Below are 16,015 nucleotides of genomic sequence, written 5' to 3'. Positions count from 1 at the left end.
CTAGTCAGAGGTGGGCAGCTTCTCTGCAATGTCTGCCATGATTTTGTGGATCCACACGTCACTGTTTTCCTGGCTGGTGTCCACCAGGTACACCGTCAGCCTGCGTGGTAAAGTAGGGATGTCACTCACTCATCATTACATTTATTTATTTTTTACACTGAAAAATAAATACATTTACTTTTGCCTTTTAGGCTTTGTAAACAAACATTTCACAGGGTAGATACATAATGACTCAGCTTATACTGTATACGGCGAAATGGGCAGACATTTATTAACTTTATACTCTCAAAATAAAATAGTGGAAATAGCCAAACTGCATAATGCATCGTGTTGAGCTTGCATATTGGCAATTCGTTTTTTATAATGTTTGAAATCTTATTTCCAAGTAACGTGATAAGGACTATGGAAAATAAAGGCGGTTATTAATTATATCAAGTGATTGTGATTAGTGGTCATATTTGTGAGCAACCTACCTGCGTGCCCACACCTCCGGGCCCTCCTGCACTCTCTCCACCTGAGCTACCAGGGCCTTTTTCTCCACGTGGTTCCTGAACAGGTTGGAGGCTTCTTCGGACCACTGCTGCTGTCCCACACCTGTTGTGCAGACAGGGATAATAATAATAATAATATCCCTCTAAAGCAGGTACCCCTCAGTTTGATATGCATTAGGCGCCACAGACAAAAAACATTCTGGAGACCCAATCTGAATCCGTCTGCGCGTGCACACGGCTGAGAAACGCACATGTAAATCCCCCTCCCCACCTTGGAAGCCACAGAAACACCTCTTTGCATGTGATATGACAGTTACATTTATTTTATATTTCATACAAAGATGCCACTGCCTGTAATCGCAAATATGCCTTTTGTATTCTTTCTGTACATTATATCAGCAAAGTGTAGATTCTTATGTTTGACATTGAGGGAAATTAAGATTCTCAGTAAAAAATAAAAATAAAGCATTTATCAACCGGTTAATCGATCGATAAAGAAAACGTAATAAATTAAAGACTATCAATAATTCCTATCCCTACTACTGTAAACCTCAGTGTCAAAAGTGATATTTGTCTGTAAAACTAAAACCGCTTTATATTGTGATATTAAGGCTGCGGGGTGCGCACGCTTATCTAACACACCGAAAGTCCGACATGCGAAAATCACCCGTTGGTCCGACATGCGTTGCATCCCGCGTGTGGTTAGCGTTTATGGTAGACTCAGAGTATCGGACTAATGACTGTCGGACTGTTAGTATGTCGGAACTTATGCCTGTACCCAAGGCTGCAACGATTCATCGTAATCAAATCGATTATTCAATTAGTTGCCAACTCATTTAGTAATTGGCAACTAATCACTGGAGTTTTTCTGCAATTAATCGTGGGTGTTTTCCCACTTTGTTTTTCCAGTGTTAAATGTAAGAGTCAGCCATCGGTCTTCCCTCACAATCTGCTGATGGTTGCACATGCACAGTAGCGACTGCAAAGCATGATACATTAACAATGGAGAATCACATGGTATCCAAAAACATCTGATTTATTTCAATGTTATTTGTCTTTTATTTGAATAGCAGCCTAATCAGCAGCTGAGCAAAATGTAATAATGTACTTTGACTGAATTATTCATCTTTAATGTATTTTTTTTAGTTAGAACATGTCTAAAATAACATAAAATGTAATGTATAAGGCGATAGCTAAATAAGCAATCCAATTAATCGTTTGTTTATTTGGCCGATTAATAGATTATGAAAAGAATCATTAGTTGCAGCCTAGCTGCCATCTGGTAGTAATCACGAAATGAAACAAGGAAACATTTTCCACACATTTTAACTCAAGACTAAAATTGAAGCTAAATACATGGGCTCCCTTTCCTGATTGAATGAAATTGACAAACTACCTGAAAATGTCTCTAAGTAAAAGCGGCCATGTCTTTCCGGCACCCCAGAGCTATTTTGAAGGAATCCTGGGAATGATTGTGTCAATATCACCAGCGTCTGACTCCGTACATGTATGTCTACTGTACTTATACAGTACATGTAGTTATTTAAACTATTTTACACTGCTTTGCACTCAACTAACCTGCCAGCTGTGCAGTGATGGCCTGGAAAGGAAGCTGTCTGAACTCCTCTATGAGAGGCTGGAGTTGAGTAGAGCTGACCAGTTCGTGTTTGCCGTAGTCCAACTCGTAGATGGACACCAGTCCGTTGGTCAGAACCCCCTTCACCATCACACGGTGCCAGCTAGACAGACAGACAGACGGGTCAGGTTTATTGGAGGAACAGGTCACGTTATGAAACAACAAGTACGACTATTCTGTGACGGATTTGCAGGATCTAATGGAACTTAACATTGAATTCACTGTGACGCAAGAACATACGATTCTCAAACCTTTTCATTTCAAAGAGCCCCAGTTACTATGCATCAGGCTACAGATGGCCATAACTCTGATACTAATAATTTAGCTGGTGACCCCATGGAACCCTGGGGGTCTCGGCCTGGACCACACTTTGAGAATCACTGTGCTAGAGGTGATATTGGGTTGGGTAGTGTTCAGTGAGGGAAACAAAGACAACGATGCTTTAACCACGTCAGACCGTACAACGTGTACAGACGTCATAACTAATCCAACCGATGGATCCAGTGGACGTGTACACACGACCTAGCGCTTTTTCATTTCAAACAAAAAAATATTCAGATTTTTTTTCTTGCGTTTGGCCTCTCCTTCTGCACCATACTCTGTTCACGCATGCACGCTGCCGTTCACTTCCTTGTTTAGCGCTCCTAAAGGCTCCTCTCTACCAATCTAGGGAGCTCTCTGTGGTTTTGACCAGATGGGTAATACTTCCGTCTTCATTTCTGACTTCAACATGCCTCTCGTTTAAAACATCAATGCTTCTAGAGACTCCCGTAATGATCGCAAGGTAAGCAAGCAACATTATGCCTCCCGTTGTGAAGTGTCCTTGAGCAAGACTGAACCGTTAATTTCTGTTAACTTGTTGTGCAATTACACAATAAATAATATTATATATAGCGCTGGACTATTTCAGTTTGTTGACCCTAGATGCAACATTGAGAAGAAGAAAGAAAAACTGCCACTTACGTCTTGTCCACTTTCCCGGCATAGACGTGTCCTTTGTGGATCAGCGTGTCTGTGGAGGCGTCCTCCGTGCGGTTGTAGTGGAGCGCCATCTCTCCCATCAGCACAGACAGCTTGTACAGCTCCTGCCACGGCTGCACCACGAAGTAGCCCGGGTGAAGAGCCACGGACACGTAGACGTCCAGGTTCTGACCCGCCTACAACAGCAATGAACGGATGGATAGAACAATGAGGAAGCATCAAACATAATGTTCATATGGCGGGGCATTTTCATAACCACTTAACCCATTCTGACCTGAGATCAGATTCATACAAGGTTTCCACTGGACACACACGGGTCTGATTAACCCCATTCTGACCTGAGATCAGATTCTAAAAATGTCAGTCGTTCTTCGATTTTTCAAAAATAGCAGACCTACAAGCTCGTAGCGCGCCACTCGGTGGCGCGCTATGAGCTTGTAGATCTGCTATTTTTCAATAGCTAAAGCATAACATGATGCTGAACACCAAAACGGGTTCCCGGTCAGAATGGGTTAAGCCACAGTACTGTACTTCTACCCAACACATCTTGTGGAAATGACATAACTGCAGTGCATAGCCTTTGCAGAGGTGTTGTTGTGCTGTATTCATGCGCCATTCATTTTCAATGGAAGCCAGCGACGGCAGACGTTTGGAGCTTGCTACAAAATCTACAATCCAATTTGAGCTGGCAGCTAGAAAAAATGAGCAAGTGTTGTTGTTGTTGTGGTTGTTCTCTCTGCACACAATTCCTGTTTGTATTAATGGGGAAAGAAATGTACATGATTAAGTTCCTTGATATTGCTGCGGCTCGTCAGGACACATGCATAAATCTTTGGTAGCCGTCAGTGTGAACACACCATTATGTAGTGGTGCTTTTTATATCGTCACTGCGGGCAGAAACCTCTTATCTTCACATTCAAATGTTTTGGAGTTTTATTTTGTAAATGAATGCCCTACTTGATCATGCATCAACACAAAAGCATCAAAAGCAGTATTTTCTTTACTTGAAGAATCGTGAAAAGTTTTGGACACCCACCCGGAGAGCCTCCAGTGGAGGGGGCAGGGACAGTGGCTCCTCCACAGCAGCGGGGGTCTTGGCAGGGCTGACCACTTCGAGCTGGTCCCGATGGGATGAGCTGATGGGTCTCAGGGCCGGTCTGCTCAACCTCTCCGCTACAGTCGAGTCATCGTCACCTATAAGGAGTATGTATGAACAGCCTGTGAGTCATCCTTGGCACGTCTTTAATTCTGGCCCAGTTATTATATTAACCCATTCTGACCTGAGATCAGATTCATACGAGGTTTCCACTGGACACACACTGGTCTGATTATAACCCATTCTGACCTGAGATCAGATTCATACAAGGTTTCCACTGGACACACACTGGTCTGATTAACCCATTCTGACCTGAGATCAGATTCTAAAAATGTCAGTCGTTCTTCGAATTTTTCAAAAATAGCAGACCTACAAGCTCGTATCGCGCCACTCGGTGGCGCGATATGAGCTTGTAGATCTGCTATTTTTCAATAACTAAAGCATAACATGATGCCAACACCAAAATGGGTGCCCGGTCAGAATGGGTTAAAATAAGCTACCATGTGTTGTCCAGAGGTGAATAAACTGTTCAACATGAATGACAAGACATAAAAATGATACTATAGGAAAGTAAATTGTATGCATTACTAAATGTGACAAACTTGCCTGTTATGTAGTATAGCTTGAAATTAACAATCATTTATCAGAAAAGAGACATTTGGGTTACTCTCTAGTGGGCCAGAAGCCTTCCTGCACATAAACGATTGTCATTCAAACAACAATGAATTGGGCCTTGGCTACTGGTAAACCTGGTAAAGTGTAAATAAAGCATATACGGTAAATAAATATACATTTATTTCCGCAGGTGGCCCGGGTTAAAACCGGACCAGAGGTTTGCTGCATATCATCCCCACTATATCTCCCGCCATCTATCACAGTAAAGCAGAAATACAAAGAAATCTCTAAAAAAAAAAAAAAAACTCTGAATTAGAGTTGTTTCAATGATTTGGGTTCAGACCATTTGAAAAATAGTGCTTTTAGTATAGCAAATAATTAACTTAAAACTGAAACCTAAAACAATCAAACTTTACGCACTGAAAAACGACCAACGTATTAAGAAATGTAAAGAGGGATCACGGCCAAAAGTTCAGCGATGAACAGGCTGGTGGGCTGAGATGGAACACACACAGGCTCTGGATCTAAGCTCTACCAAAGACTGACTGGAAGTTGGAAGTGGAACCCCCCACTGCTTTCGGAGGAAGACTGGTGCATCTTAACCACTTGAATGGGGGGGATATCTTTGGCAAAGACACCGGAAAGAAGCGGTCCAAGTGAGTTTCACCAAGACCGTGTTTTAAGTAGTTTAAGCACTTAGCCGTACTAGAGTCCAGACGCTGGTTGGGGCTGCCGACTTCGACAATGTTGTTGTTCTGCTCCGTGAGTCGTAGCCACAGCTCTGACTGGGCCAGCTGATGGTTGACGCTCTTGTCCCGCTGTCCTCCAGAAGAGTTGGGGTAAAGGTAGATGTGGACCAGCCTGTCCTCTTTCACCTGGTCTAACTGCACAATCTGAGAACAATGGGGAGGTTCAATTTGTGATGATTTTGTTAATGGATAAAGGTTGATCAGAGTTGGCTCTGTACTTGTTGCACTCTTTCCTGTAATACCAAATCTCTTCGTGGGAAAATCTACAAGTTCCCCACAGAATGGGGGGACGACGACGACTTGATAACCCAAGTGCTTAAAAACCAACCCGACTGACCGTAGAAATGTTTCATTTAACCCATTCTGACCTGAGATCAGATTCATACGAGGTTTCCACTGGACACACACTGGTCTGATTAACCCATTCTGACCTGAGATCAGATTCTAAAAATGTCAGTCGTTCTTCGATTTTTCAAAAATAGCAGACCTACAAGCTCATAGCGCGCCACTCGGTGGCGCGCTATGAGCTTGTAGATCTGCTATTTTTCAATAGCTAAAGCATAACATGATGCTAACACCAAAACGGGTTCCCGGTCAGAATGGGTTAAGCATCAACATCTATATTCAAACATTGCATTTGTGGATACATTTATTGGGATTATGTAAACTACAGATGATTACTACACCGTGAATGGGATTGCGCCTGGTAACAGGATTCACGGTTCAATCCCTGCCAAAGGCCGCCTGTCAAAATGCCCTTGAGCAAGTCACTGATGAGCCCATAACTGATAAATGGGATGATGCCTTTGCGTGATGCTTCCATTATAAATCTTTGTTAACCCATTCTGACCTGAGATCAGATTCATACGAGGTTTCCAATGGACACACACTGGTCTGATGAACCCATTCTGACCTGAGATCAGATTCTAAAAAATGTCAGTCGTTCTTCGATTTTTCAAAAATAGCAGACCTACAAGCTCGTAGCGCGCCACTCGGTGGCGCGCTATGAGCTTGTAGATCTGCTATTTTTCAATAGCTAAAGCATAACATGATGCTAACACCAAAACGGGTTCCCGGTCAGAATGGGTTAAAAACCAACCCGACTGACCGTAGAAATGTTTCATTTAAGCAATCAACATCTATATTCAAACATTGCATTTGTGGATACATTTTGGGATTATGTAAACTACAGATGATTACTACACGTGAATGGGATTGCGCCCCCATGGTAACAGGATTCACGGTTCAATCCCTGCCAAAGGCCGCCTGTCAAAATGCCCTTGAGCAAGTCACTGATGAGACCCATAACTGATAAATGGGATGATGCCTTTGCGTGATGCTTCCATTATAAATCTTTGTTAAAGGGCTGCAATGTGCATGCATGATACGGTTTGTGGTGTGTGTGTGTGTGTGTGTGTGTGTGTGTGTACCTTCATGCTACAGTTGGTGTATAGTATAGCTTCTCTCAGCCACAGAACGGTCTCAGGATTCCCTACTGGGCCAGTCAAGTCAGCCAGACAGCATTTAATAGCCTGGGGGAGGGGAGAGAGAGAGAGAGAGCAAAATGTGGCTTAACCCATTCTGACCTGAGATCAGATTCATACGAGGTTTCCACTGGACACACACTGGTCTGATTAACCCATTCTGACCCGAGATCAGATTCTAAAAAATGTCAGTCGTTCTTCGATTTTTTCAAAAATAGCAGACCTACAAGCTCGTAGCGCGCCACTCGGTGGCGCGCTATGAGCTTGTAGGTCTGATATTTTTCAATAGCTAAAGCATAACATAATGCTAACACCAAAATGGGTGCCCGGTCAGAATGGGTTAATATACCGTAGTTTCACAATCTTTACATCAAGTTTACAATTTTCTAAATATTAAGCTCAGCTGCGTGTTGGACGAAACGACTTTGCAATGGTGACTTTTTTTTTTTAATTTAAACTTGATCACTCTCCAGTGAATATTTTAAAATATCACATTTTGCCACACATTTATAACAAGAATTGGATTCATTTCACAACAATTTGTTTCACGAAACAAAAGGTTTTGAAAATAAATAAATGTTCAATGTTTATCGGGTACAACAATCCCATGCGTGTCCTAGCTCTCAGCCAAAACACTGACAGGCAGACGTATGGATGGACCTCACCGGACCACTGATGAAGTCACCCTCTAGAGCACCTTCTGGCTGGAAGACATCTTCACCTGTATTAGAGCGCACGTCGTCGCACACGCATGCAACTGACCTGTGGTGGTATGACGGTGAGATCATTGAGGAAGGGTGTGGGGATTTCTCTGAGCTCAGTCACCGACACAGAGGCTGGTATACCCAGATCAATGAACACGATGTCCATCACTCTGTTGCCATGGATGTTGGTGATCTAACACACACACACACACACACACACAGTCTGAATGAGTACCGAGGGAGTTTTCCTCTGCAGGTTCTCTTTTATTATAATTCTTCCATGATGTGTGGAGGAGATGTTCTCATGCAGGTTCTTACCTCTGCTCTGGACCACTTGTCTTTGTAGCGGGACAGGCAGAGCTTGCCATAGTAAGACCTGGTAACCAGAGACTCTGACGTCACCTGAAAACAAACACCCAGCATATTATCAGGACTCTGACGTTAACCTGAAAACAGAAACCGTCCATTGGCGATTTTGGGCCAGATGACGGGTGATAGGAAAATATTGGTAGATCGCCAAACCTAAAAATCAAACAATTGTCAAAACCCACATCAAAACTGTTGTGGGAAGAAAGTAAGATTGTTTAGGACCGTCACAAAACGATATTAAAATATACTATATATCTGATTGACTTTATACCACTTAAATGGTATTAAAAAAAAAAAACGGGTAAATTGCAGATCACTGATCAAGTTATTTTGAGTGAATACCGATCTGTTTCTGATCGATCGGAGCACCTCTAAAATGAACCATTTATTAATTAACTACACCAGTTCAAATACAATCATTTTACGCTCAAAAGTAAAAGATCTATAAGGGGTTCATTTGGACCTCTGGTTGTCTCCGGACCACTGGTTGAAAACCACTGATCTAAACATTTAGGAAAAATAAAAAAAGTAAATCAAATTAATTCCAGTGATACATTTACGGCGTTGGTTCATACATTAAAAAAATTAAAAACTACCAGCCACTACTATCCTGTCACTCCTGTGATGTCATGCGTACCTGGGAGAGGAAGAAGGCCTGTATTTTATCCAGTAGTTCATGGAGCTTCACAGTGCCTCTGCTGGGCAGCTGGCAGTGCAACGTCCCATCTGAACACACATTGGTCACAGTAACGTCCTGGTATGTACTGTTCACCTGGGATACAATAGAATAGAAATACTGTACTGTTCACAAGGGATACAATAGAATAGAAATACTTTAACACAATCAGTGCTGGAAGTGCATCAAAATAGAAGCTCCGGGGTGCCAGAGTTGTCTGATCGCTTTTACTCTGAAAGCCATGAACCGGAAACACTTTCTTAAAAAAGTTGACTTTACAAAGTGACCTCACATCCCGATCATTTTAATTTATACGATATATGATCCAAAAAGCGTTCATATTTTGCGGGAGAGACGGATGAGCAGAAATGAAGCGCCAGCATATCGATCCATTCATCACCACGGAGAGCGCACTGGATTAGGATATACGAGTCAATCTTTCCGCCGCGCTAACATGGGAGTCAATGACAAGCTAATAATTGCACAGAGCGTTAGCATACGGCAAGAGAAAAGCGAAATGCCAAAAATAATAATAAGAAAAATTCTGAATATTCTTATCTCGCCCCGTATCTTTGAGGGTGCGCTAGGACGTCCTCAGACGTCCAAGGCACCTCTCGGTTCGAATCCTTATGACGTACAGGTGCGTCCTATGAACTGAAACGGTTAACTGGTATGTACTGTTCACCTGGGACACAATAGAAAAGAAATACTGTAACCAACAGCAGAGAATAATTCTCTAAACCACACTTTCAGAATATCACACTACTTGGGTAGCCTGCCTTCCCCATTTTGGGCAATTCATTATAGTGGTTCTCAAACGTTTCAAAGGACCCCATGACTCCGAGTGTACAAATGGCAGGTCCATTTGTACACACAAGAGTTACAGAACTGTAAAGACCCCCACAGCATACTCTAGTTTTAGGTGACAACATACTCACCGCGTTGGTGGGGAAAACTCACTCACACCAACACATTACTGACCAACATCGCTTAAAAGGTAATAAGGTGCAGGGGTAGAGGGTTTGTAAGGCTAGACGAGGCTAAATGCACATTTATACTCCAGTTTGAGGTGATAGTTTATCACCAATGTGTAGTTTAATGGTTAGAAAACTACAACACTATGTCATTCACCGCGGACCCCGACACATCTCTCAGTCTGTCAGAGAAGTCCTTTCACTCTGGGGCTATCACCTCCTTCACTGATTGGTCTAGATGTTGGGTGGGTGGTCCCTTAAGGTATTGCAAGCACGCGGGGACACGCATCTGAACCAGAGGGAGGCGGGGTCAATGCTCAACAGGCCTTGACTCATTATGAAGGCGACAGGTGAAGGTGATCATTTATCACCTAAAACTGGAGTATTTATGAGCCTTAAGCCTTCCTAAATGTGATGCTGGGTATTTTTAAAATCTATATAATATATGTGTGCAGAATTATATAGGCTGTAGTGTGTGTGTGTGTGTGTGTGTGTGTGTGTGTGTGTGTGTGTGTTGTCGCTGCCCCCTGGTGACAATCGGGTAATACTACAGCAGCCGGTTGGATGAGGATTGCGATTGACTACTTGGCATGTCTGCAAAACCTCCACCTTCCAGTCGCTTTGTAGCAAACAGTAGAGCGCGCCGTTGTTTTGGAAAACGGCAAAAAGCTAAATGGATATATGGTCTTTTTCAAGGCAAAGATGAACCAATTCAGAAGAAGCTGTGAGTCAGCTGAACCAGTGACCTCACAGTTCACACCCCCTGCAACACTGAGTCAGCTGAACCAGTGACCTCACAGTTCACACCCCCTGCAACACAGCGAGCCGGGCATGCTGACACGGTTGTATCCGGAGAACTCACCAGTTTTCCTACTCCCCGCCGTTTAGTGCATTTTAGTTTTTACTTTACCTTCCTTTAAATTGCATTGAATTGAGATTGAGCGAGAGCGAGAGAAAGAGGATAGTTGTTTAGAGTTTACACTAGATGAAGTAGGAATGCTAAAGTTCATTGGAATTCACATAACTCAACATTTTATCATTATCTAGCTGACCATTTATGCACAAAATAATTTGCTCACTTTGGAAATGAACCAACATCTGTGGGTTTGACATACTACACTGATGAAGAGCATGTTAACCCATTCTGAACGGGAACCCATTTTGGGGTTTAGCATCATGTTATGCTTTAGCTATTGAAAAACAGCAGATCTACAAGCTCATAGCGCGCCACCGAGTGGCGCGCTACGAGCTTGTAGGTCTGCTATTTTTGAAAAATCGAAGAACGACTGACATTTTTTTTAATCTGATCTCAGGTCAGAATGGGTTCATCAGACCAGTGTGTGTCCGGTGGAAACCTCGTATGAATCTGATCTCAGGTCAGAATGGGTTAACATAAGGATGAAGACATTGATGAAGAATTGGTAAACGAGTGAGTTGGTAAACCAACGAGTTCTCCGGTATCCGACGCAGAGATGCTGCCGTCTCTGGGTGCAGCACGTTGTTCAGGCTAGTCATTGGTCCGACAAATGACAACCCACCTCATCTTCTAACCTAACCATAACCGCGAGCACGGGAGCAGACGCTAGACCGACATGCGGACGCACGTCGGACTAATGCCCTGTCTGAATGACATGCGGTGTCCCCGCCGTCTCCGTGTCGTCTGTGAGGAGCCATGAGCCGGGAGGGGGAGGGGCAGCAACATTGCCGCCAACGGGTAATCTCCACACTGACTTGAGACTCAGTCTCAGCCAAAATATCCCAAAACAATGTCCTGGAAACAGAACACTTCATTTTCCTCAGACTACTTTAAAAAGGTAAGATACAGTGGCTATAATCGTGTCAAGGATCTTGCTTTCGTGATCATTGGTGTACGAGATTGGTAGCAATAAATTGGTCAAATTATGCGAAATAACACATTTTAGGCCATTTTGTGGGAATAAATAAATGCCGATTTCACGGGAGTAATCACCCACGCAATTTTGACAGCCTCGTCAAACATAAACCCCACTCGCCACCTATGATAAGGTGATCACCTAAAGTGGAGAATGCATCCAGCTCCATTTGGAACCTCCTCAAGGAACCCTGAGGTAGATCTTGTAGATCGGCTATTTTTTAAAAACCAATCAAGTTAACCCATTCTGACCTGAGATCAGATTCACACGAGGTTTCCACTGGACACACACTGGTCTGATGAACCCATTCTGACCTGAGATCAGATTCTAAAAATGTCAGTCGTTCTTCGAATTTTTCAAAAATAGCAGACCTACAAGCTCGTAGCGCGCCACTCGGTGGCGCGATATGAGCTTGTAGATCTGCTATTTTTCAATAGCTAAAGCATAACATGATGCTGACACCAAAATGGGTTCCCGGTCAGAATGGGTTAAAGTTCTGTAACTTTAACTTGCCGAGTAGGACCCAAAATAAGTTCTGAGAAGCTTACCTGAAACAGAGTCATAGTGTACGGAAACCAATCCAGAACTGGAGCCACGATTACAAAATGTAGGTTGACTATTAATTGTCAAACAAATAACTTTTTTTGGCTTTGAACACTGAACATATGACTATATGACAATTTTAATTTCTGTTTGCCTTGCTTTGTGAACAAAAGCTCAAATATATACAGTATATGAAAACCATGCAGTAGTTACTTAAACAATGTACAGTTAAGTACAGTACAGAAATTATGTTAAATATGGAACCTCCGCGGCATCAGGTGGGTAGTTAATTGTATAGCTCAAAAAAAAAAATAGTTAGGTGCACCCCTGATTAAGACAGAATGAAAATGAACTTTCCAAAATGGAAAACGTCCATTGAACAAAAAAAGGTTAACAAAACACAGGTTTACATGTGAACAAAAGTTCTCGGACCTAAAAACAACAGTGTTGCCTACAGCGATCACACTAATAATTGTGACAGAGCCATTATATTATATTTCACGGCACCACTTGGTAAGAAAAGAGAGCGAAGCGTACTACTAACCGTCAGAGGGTTATCCATGGTCCTGTCCTGCACGGCCTTGAGGCAGAGCTGGTTGATGTTGACGTCATCATCTTGTGAAGTGTCGTACAGCACGACCAGGGGATCACAGCGATCCACGAACTCCATCAGGAGGATCTTGCCGACGGCCAACGTCTCCAGGCTGGCTAGGACAGCCTGGTGGGAGCTGAACGACTCTAGGCCTGGGATGGAGGCAGGTAAGAGAAGGATACAAGGAGAGGGTGGTCAGAATTGGGACCAATGTTCCCCCTAACGTGCGCCCGTGCGTGCACGGCTACATCGCATGTTTGACCGTTTTTTCCGACACACACACACACAGACACACACACACACACACACACACAATGCAAAAGTTTTCTACCATGAAAATGCAGCGGTCTGATACATGCAGAGCCTAGCCTAGCCTACAAAACGAACATAAATTTTCTTTTGCGTCGCATAATGGAAAGTGACCATGGATATAATCTGTGTGATGCGCACAGGGATTATATCCATTGTCTTTTTCAGTCGGAGATAACGCACTTACTCCAGGTACGAACAAAAAACTGAAGCGGCACATTCGTTTTGTGTTGATTTTTAACTATCTACATACAGAGTCCTTTTTGTATTTTCTGTGGATTAACTATAGTCTACTCTACAGTTTAACCCAGGGAATCTCAGACATTTTAATTTCAAGGGGCCCCAAATTAAATGTATATGAATTAGCCTAGGCCATTTCAGTATGATTTTCATCTCTGGACTGGAACCCGGATCTACATGGCCAAAAGCCAGTGTTCATTTAACTCCGAGTGTAGGCTATTAAGGCTACAAATGGTAGGCCTAGCAAATGCTCACATCACACCATACATACAGTATATAGATTACATGCATATATTAGGCTACAGTCTTGAATTAATCATAATGCCTGTCACTTCTCTGCTAGGACTAACTTGTTTTAGACATCTGTCAATATCAATCAATAGGTCAATGCATTATTTTGTTGACTCATTTAGGCCCATTGTATTTATGTACACAACATTGTCAACATTTATTCCTATACATATAGTGTTCAAATAATAATACTGAATAATAATGGATGTGCTTTTTTCCCCTGGCAGGAAACGGTTAATTAACCCATTCTGACCGGGAACCCGTTTTGGTGTTAGCATCATGTTATGCTTTAGCTATTGAAAAATAGCAGATCTACAAGCTCATATCGCGCCACCGAGTGGCGCGATATGAGCTTGTAGGTCTGCTATTTTTGGAAAAATCGAAGAACGACTGACATTTTTAGAATCTGATCTCAGGTCAGAACGGGTTCATCAGACCAGTGTGTGTCCAGTGGAAACCTCGTATGAATCTGATCTCAGGTCAGAATGGGTTAAAATAATGCATCCGTTACTTATTCTGTAATTAGGTTTGAATAAGCCATAATTGGACATGAGCATAATGTGTACACAACACACTCATGTTGCTCAGCAGTTGTTCAAGTTGTTCAGTTGCTCAGATCAATGATTACAAGGAACATTGAGTGACACCGGGAGAATCAGATCCAACATTGAGTAACTGGACTCTGTTACATCACATTTGGAGACATTTCCAGAACCCATTTTATCTCACGGTCAAAGATGGTATGTGGACTTCACGTCTTCTGCTATACAATTACAATACCAGTGCTTCCAAATACCAAATGTTTTAATTTCAAGGACCACCATAACTCAAATGGAACCAAATGGACCAGCTAGTGGCCGCTATACCGTTAAGTACACTCTCAGAGTTAGACATGTAAGGATCCGTTCCCTAGGAGTCGTTAACCCATTCTGACCGGGCACCCATTTTGGTGTTAGCATCATGTTATGCTTTAGCTATTGAAAAATAGCAGATCTACAAGCTCATAGCGCGCCACCGAGTGGCGCGCTATGAGCTTGTAGGTCTGCTATTTTTGAAAAATCGAAGAGCGACTGACATTTTTAGAATCTGATCTCAGGTCAGAATGGGTTATAATCAGACCAGTGTGTGTCCAGTGGAAACCTCGTATGAATCTGATCTCAGGTCAGAATGGGTTAAAGGGAACCGAAGGAATCGGACCGTCGTTACAATCCTAAAAGATTCCATTCCATGGAAATATGCAGAAAAACAAAAAAAAACAGTAATACATTACTCTCGAGACAAAGTAATAATACTTTTTAATATAACATTACCTACCTGAATCCTGAGTAATATCGCCCCAACACTGGTCTTGATACATATCAAGTTCGGGGTCGTTGGCATGAAAATGTTCCTGAACCACCGACTTACATGTTACAAAAATACAATCTACGTGATGTGGATCTATACTGTACCTGCTAGTCTGACGTTGGTGGCCTGGAACGGCAGTGTCAGGAAGTCCTCATGAAGCTCCAGCAGATTGGACCGTTTGGTCTCCTCTGAGAAACCGTAGTCCACGTAGTACACCTGGTGTGCACACAGACACATGTTTAAACCGTAGTCCACGTAGTACACCTGGTGTGCACACAGACACATGTTTAAACCGTAGTACACCTGGTGTGCACACACACAGACACATGTTTAAACCGTAGTCCACGTAGTACACCTGGTGTGCACACACACAGACACATGTTTAAACCGTAGTCCACGTAGTACACCTGGTGTGCACACAGACACATGTTTAGTCCACGTAGTACACCTGGTGTGCACACAGACACATGTTATGAGAAACCGTAGTCCACGTAGTACACCTGGTGTGCACACAGACACATGTTTAGTCCACGTAGTACACCTGGTGCGCACACAGACACATGTTTAGTCCACGTAGTACACCTGGTGTGCACACAGACAGACACATGTTTAAACCGTAGTCCACGTAGTACACCTGGTGTGCACACAGACACATGTTATGAGAAACCGTAGTCCACGTAGTACACCTGGTGTGCACACAGACACATGTTATGAGAAACCGTAGTCCACGTAGTACACCTGGTGTGCACACAGACACATGTTTAAACCGTAGTCCACGTAGTACACCTGGTGTGCACACAGACACATGTTTAAACCGTAGTCCACGTAGTACACCTGGTGTGCACACAGACACATGTTTAAACCGTAGTCCACGTAGTACACCTGGTGTGCACACAGACACATGTTTAAACCGTAGTCCACGTAGTACACCTGGTGTGCACACAGACCAGGGGGGCAGTCAGACAGATTTTTTGTGAAGCCACTAAGGAAATGAAAGTTCATATAATGGCCTGTTGTGGCGCTATC

The 16,015-nt window shown here is 43.0% G+C and overlaps 1 protein-coding gene across 1 annotated transcript in view; it reads right to left on the bottom strand.

Moving 5' to 3' along the window:
• LOC308312509 (tudor domain-containing protein 7B-like) overlaps window positions 1–16,015 on the bottom strand; it is a gene marked incomplete at both ends in the record, with an annotated part of 30,200 nt that continues 14,185 nt past the window's right edge. The window contains 14 exons of the mRNA XM_080759118.1: window positions 1–100; window positions 474–594; window positions 2,070–2,230; window positions 3,091–3,284; window positions 4,145–4,302; window positions 5,526–5,712; window positions 6,999–7,100; window positions 7,815–7,949; window positions 8,075–8,158; window positions 8,763–8,897; window positions 12,755–12,954; window positions 15,094–15,253; window positions 15,570–15,623; window positions 15,728–15,871. Of these exons, the coding sequence (XP_080615244.1) occupies window positions 1–100; window positions 474–594; window positions 2,070–2,230; window positions 3,091–3,284; window positions 4,145–4,302; window positions 5,526–5,712; window positions 6,999–7,100; window positions 7,815–7,949; window positions 8,075–8,158; window positions 8,763–8,897; window positions 12,755–12,954; window positions 15,094–15,253; window positions 15,570–15,623; window positions 15,728–15,871 (1,935 nt within the window). The remainder of the gene's footprint in view (window positions 101–473; window positions 595–2,069; window positions 2,231–3,090; window positions 3,285–4,144; window positions 4,303–5,525; window positions 5,713–6,998; window positions 7,101–7,814; window positions 7,950–8,074; window positions 8,159–8,762; window positions 8,898–12,754; window positions 12,955–15,093; window positions 15,254–15,569; window positions 15,624–15,727; window positions 15,872–16,015) is intronic.

Source organism: Protomyctophum bolini (genome assembly GCF_963924005.1).
Source record: "Protomyctophum bolini genome assembly, chromosome: 3".
NCBI lineage: Eukaryota > Metazoa > Chordata > Actinopteri > Myctophiformes > Myctophidae > Protomyctophum > Protomyctophum bolini.
This window is presented reverse-complemented; position numbering and strand designations above follow the sequence as displayed.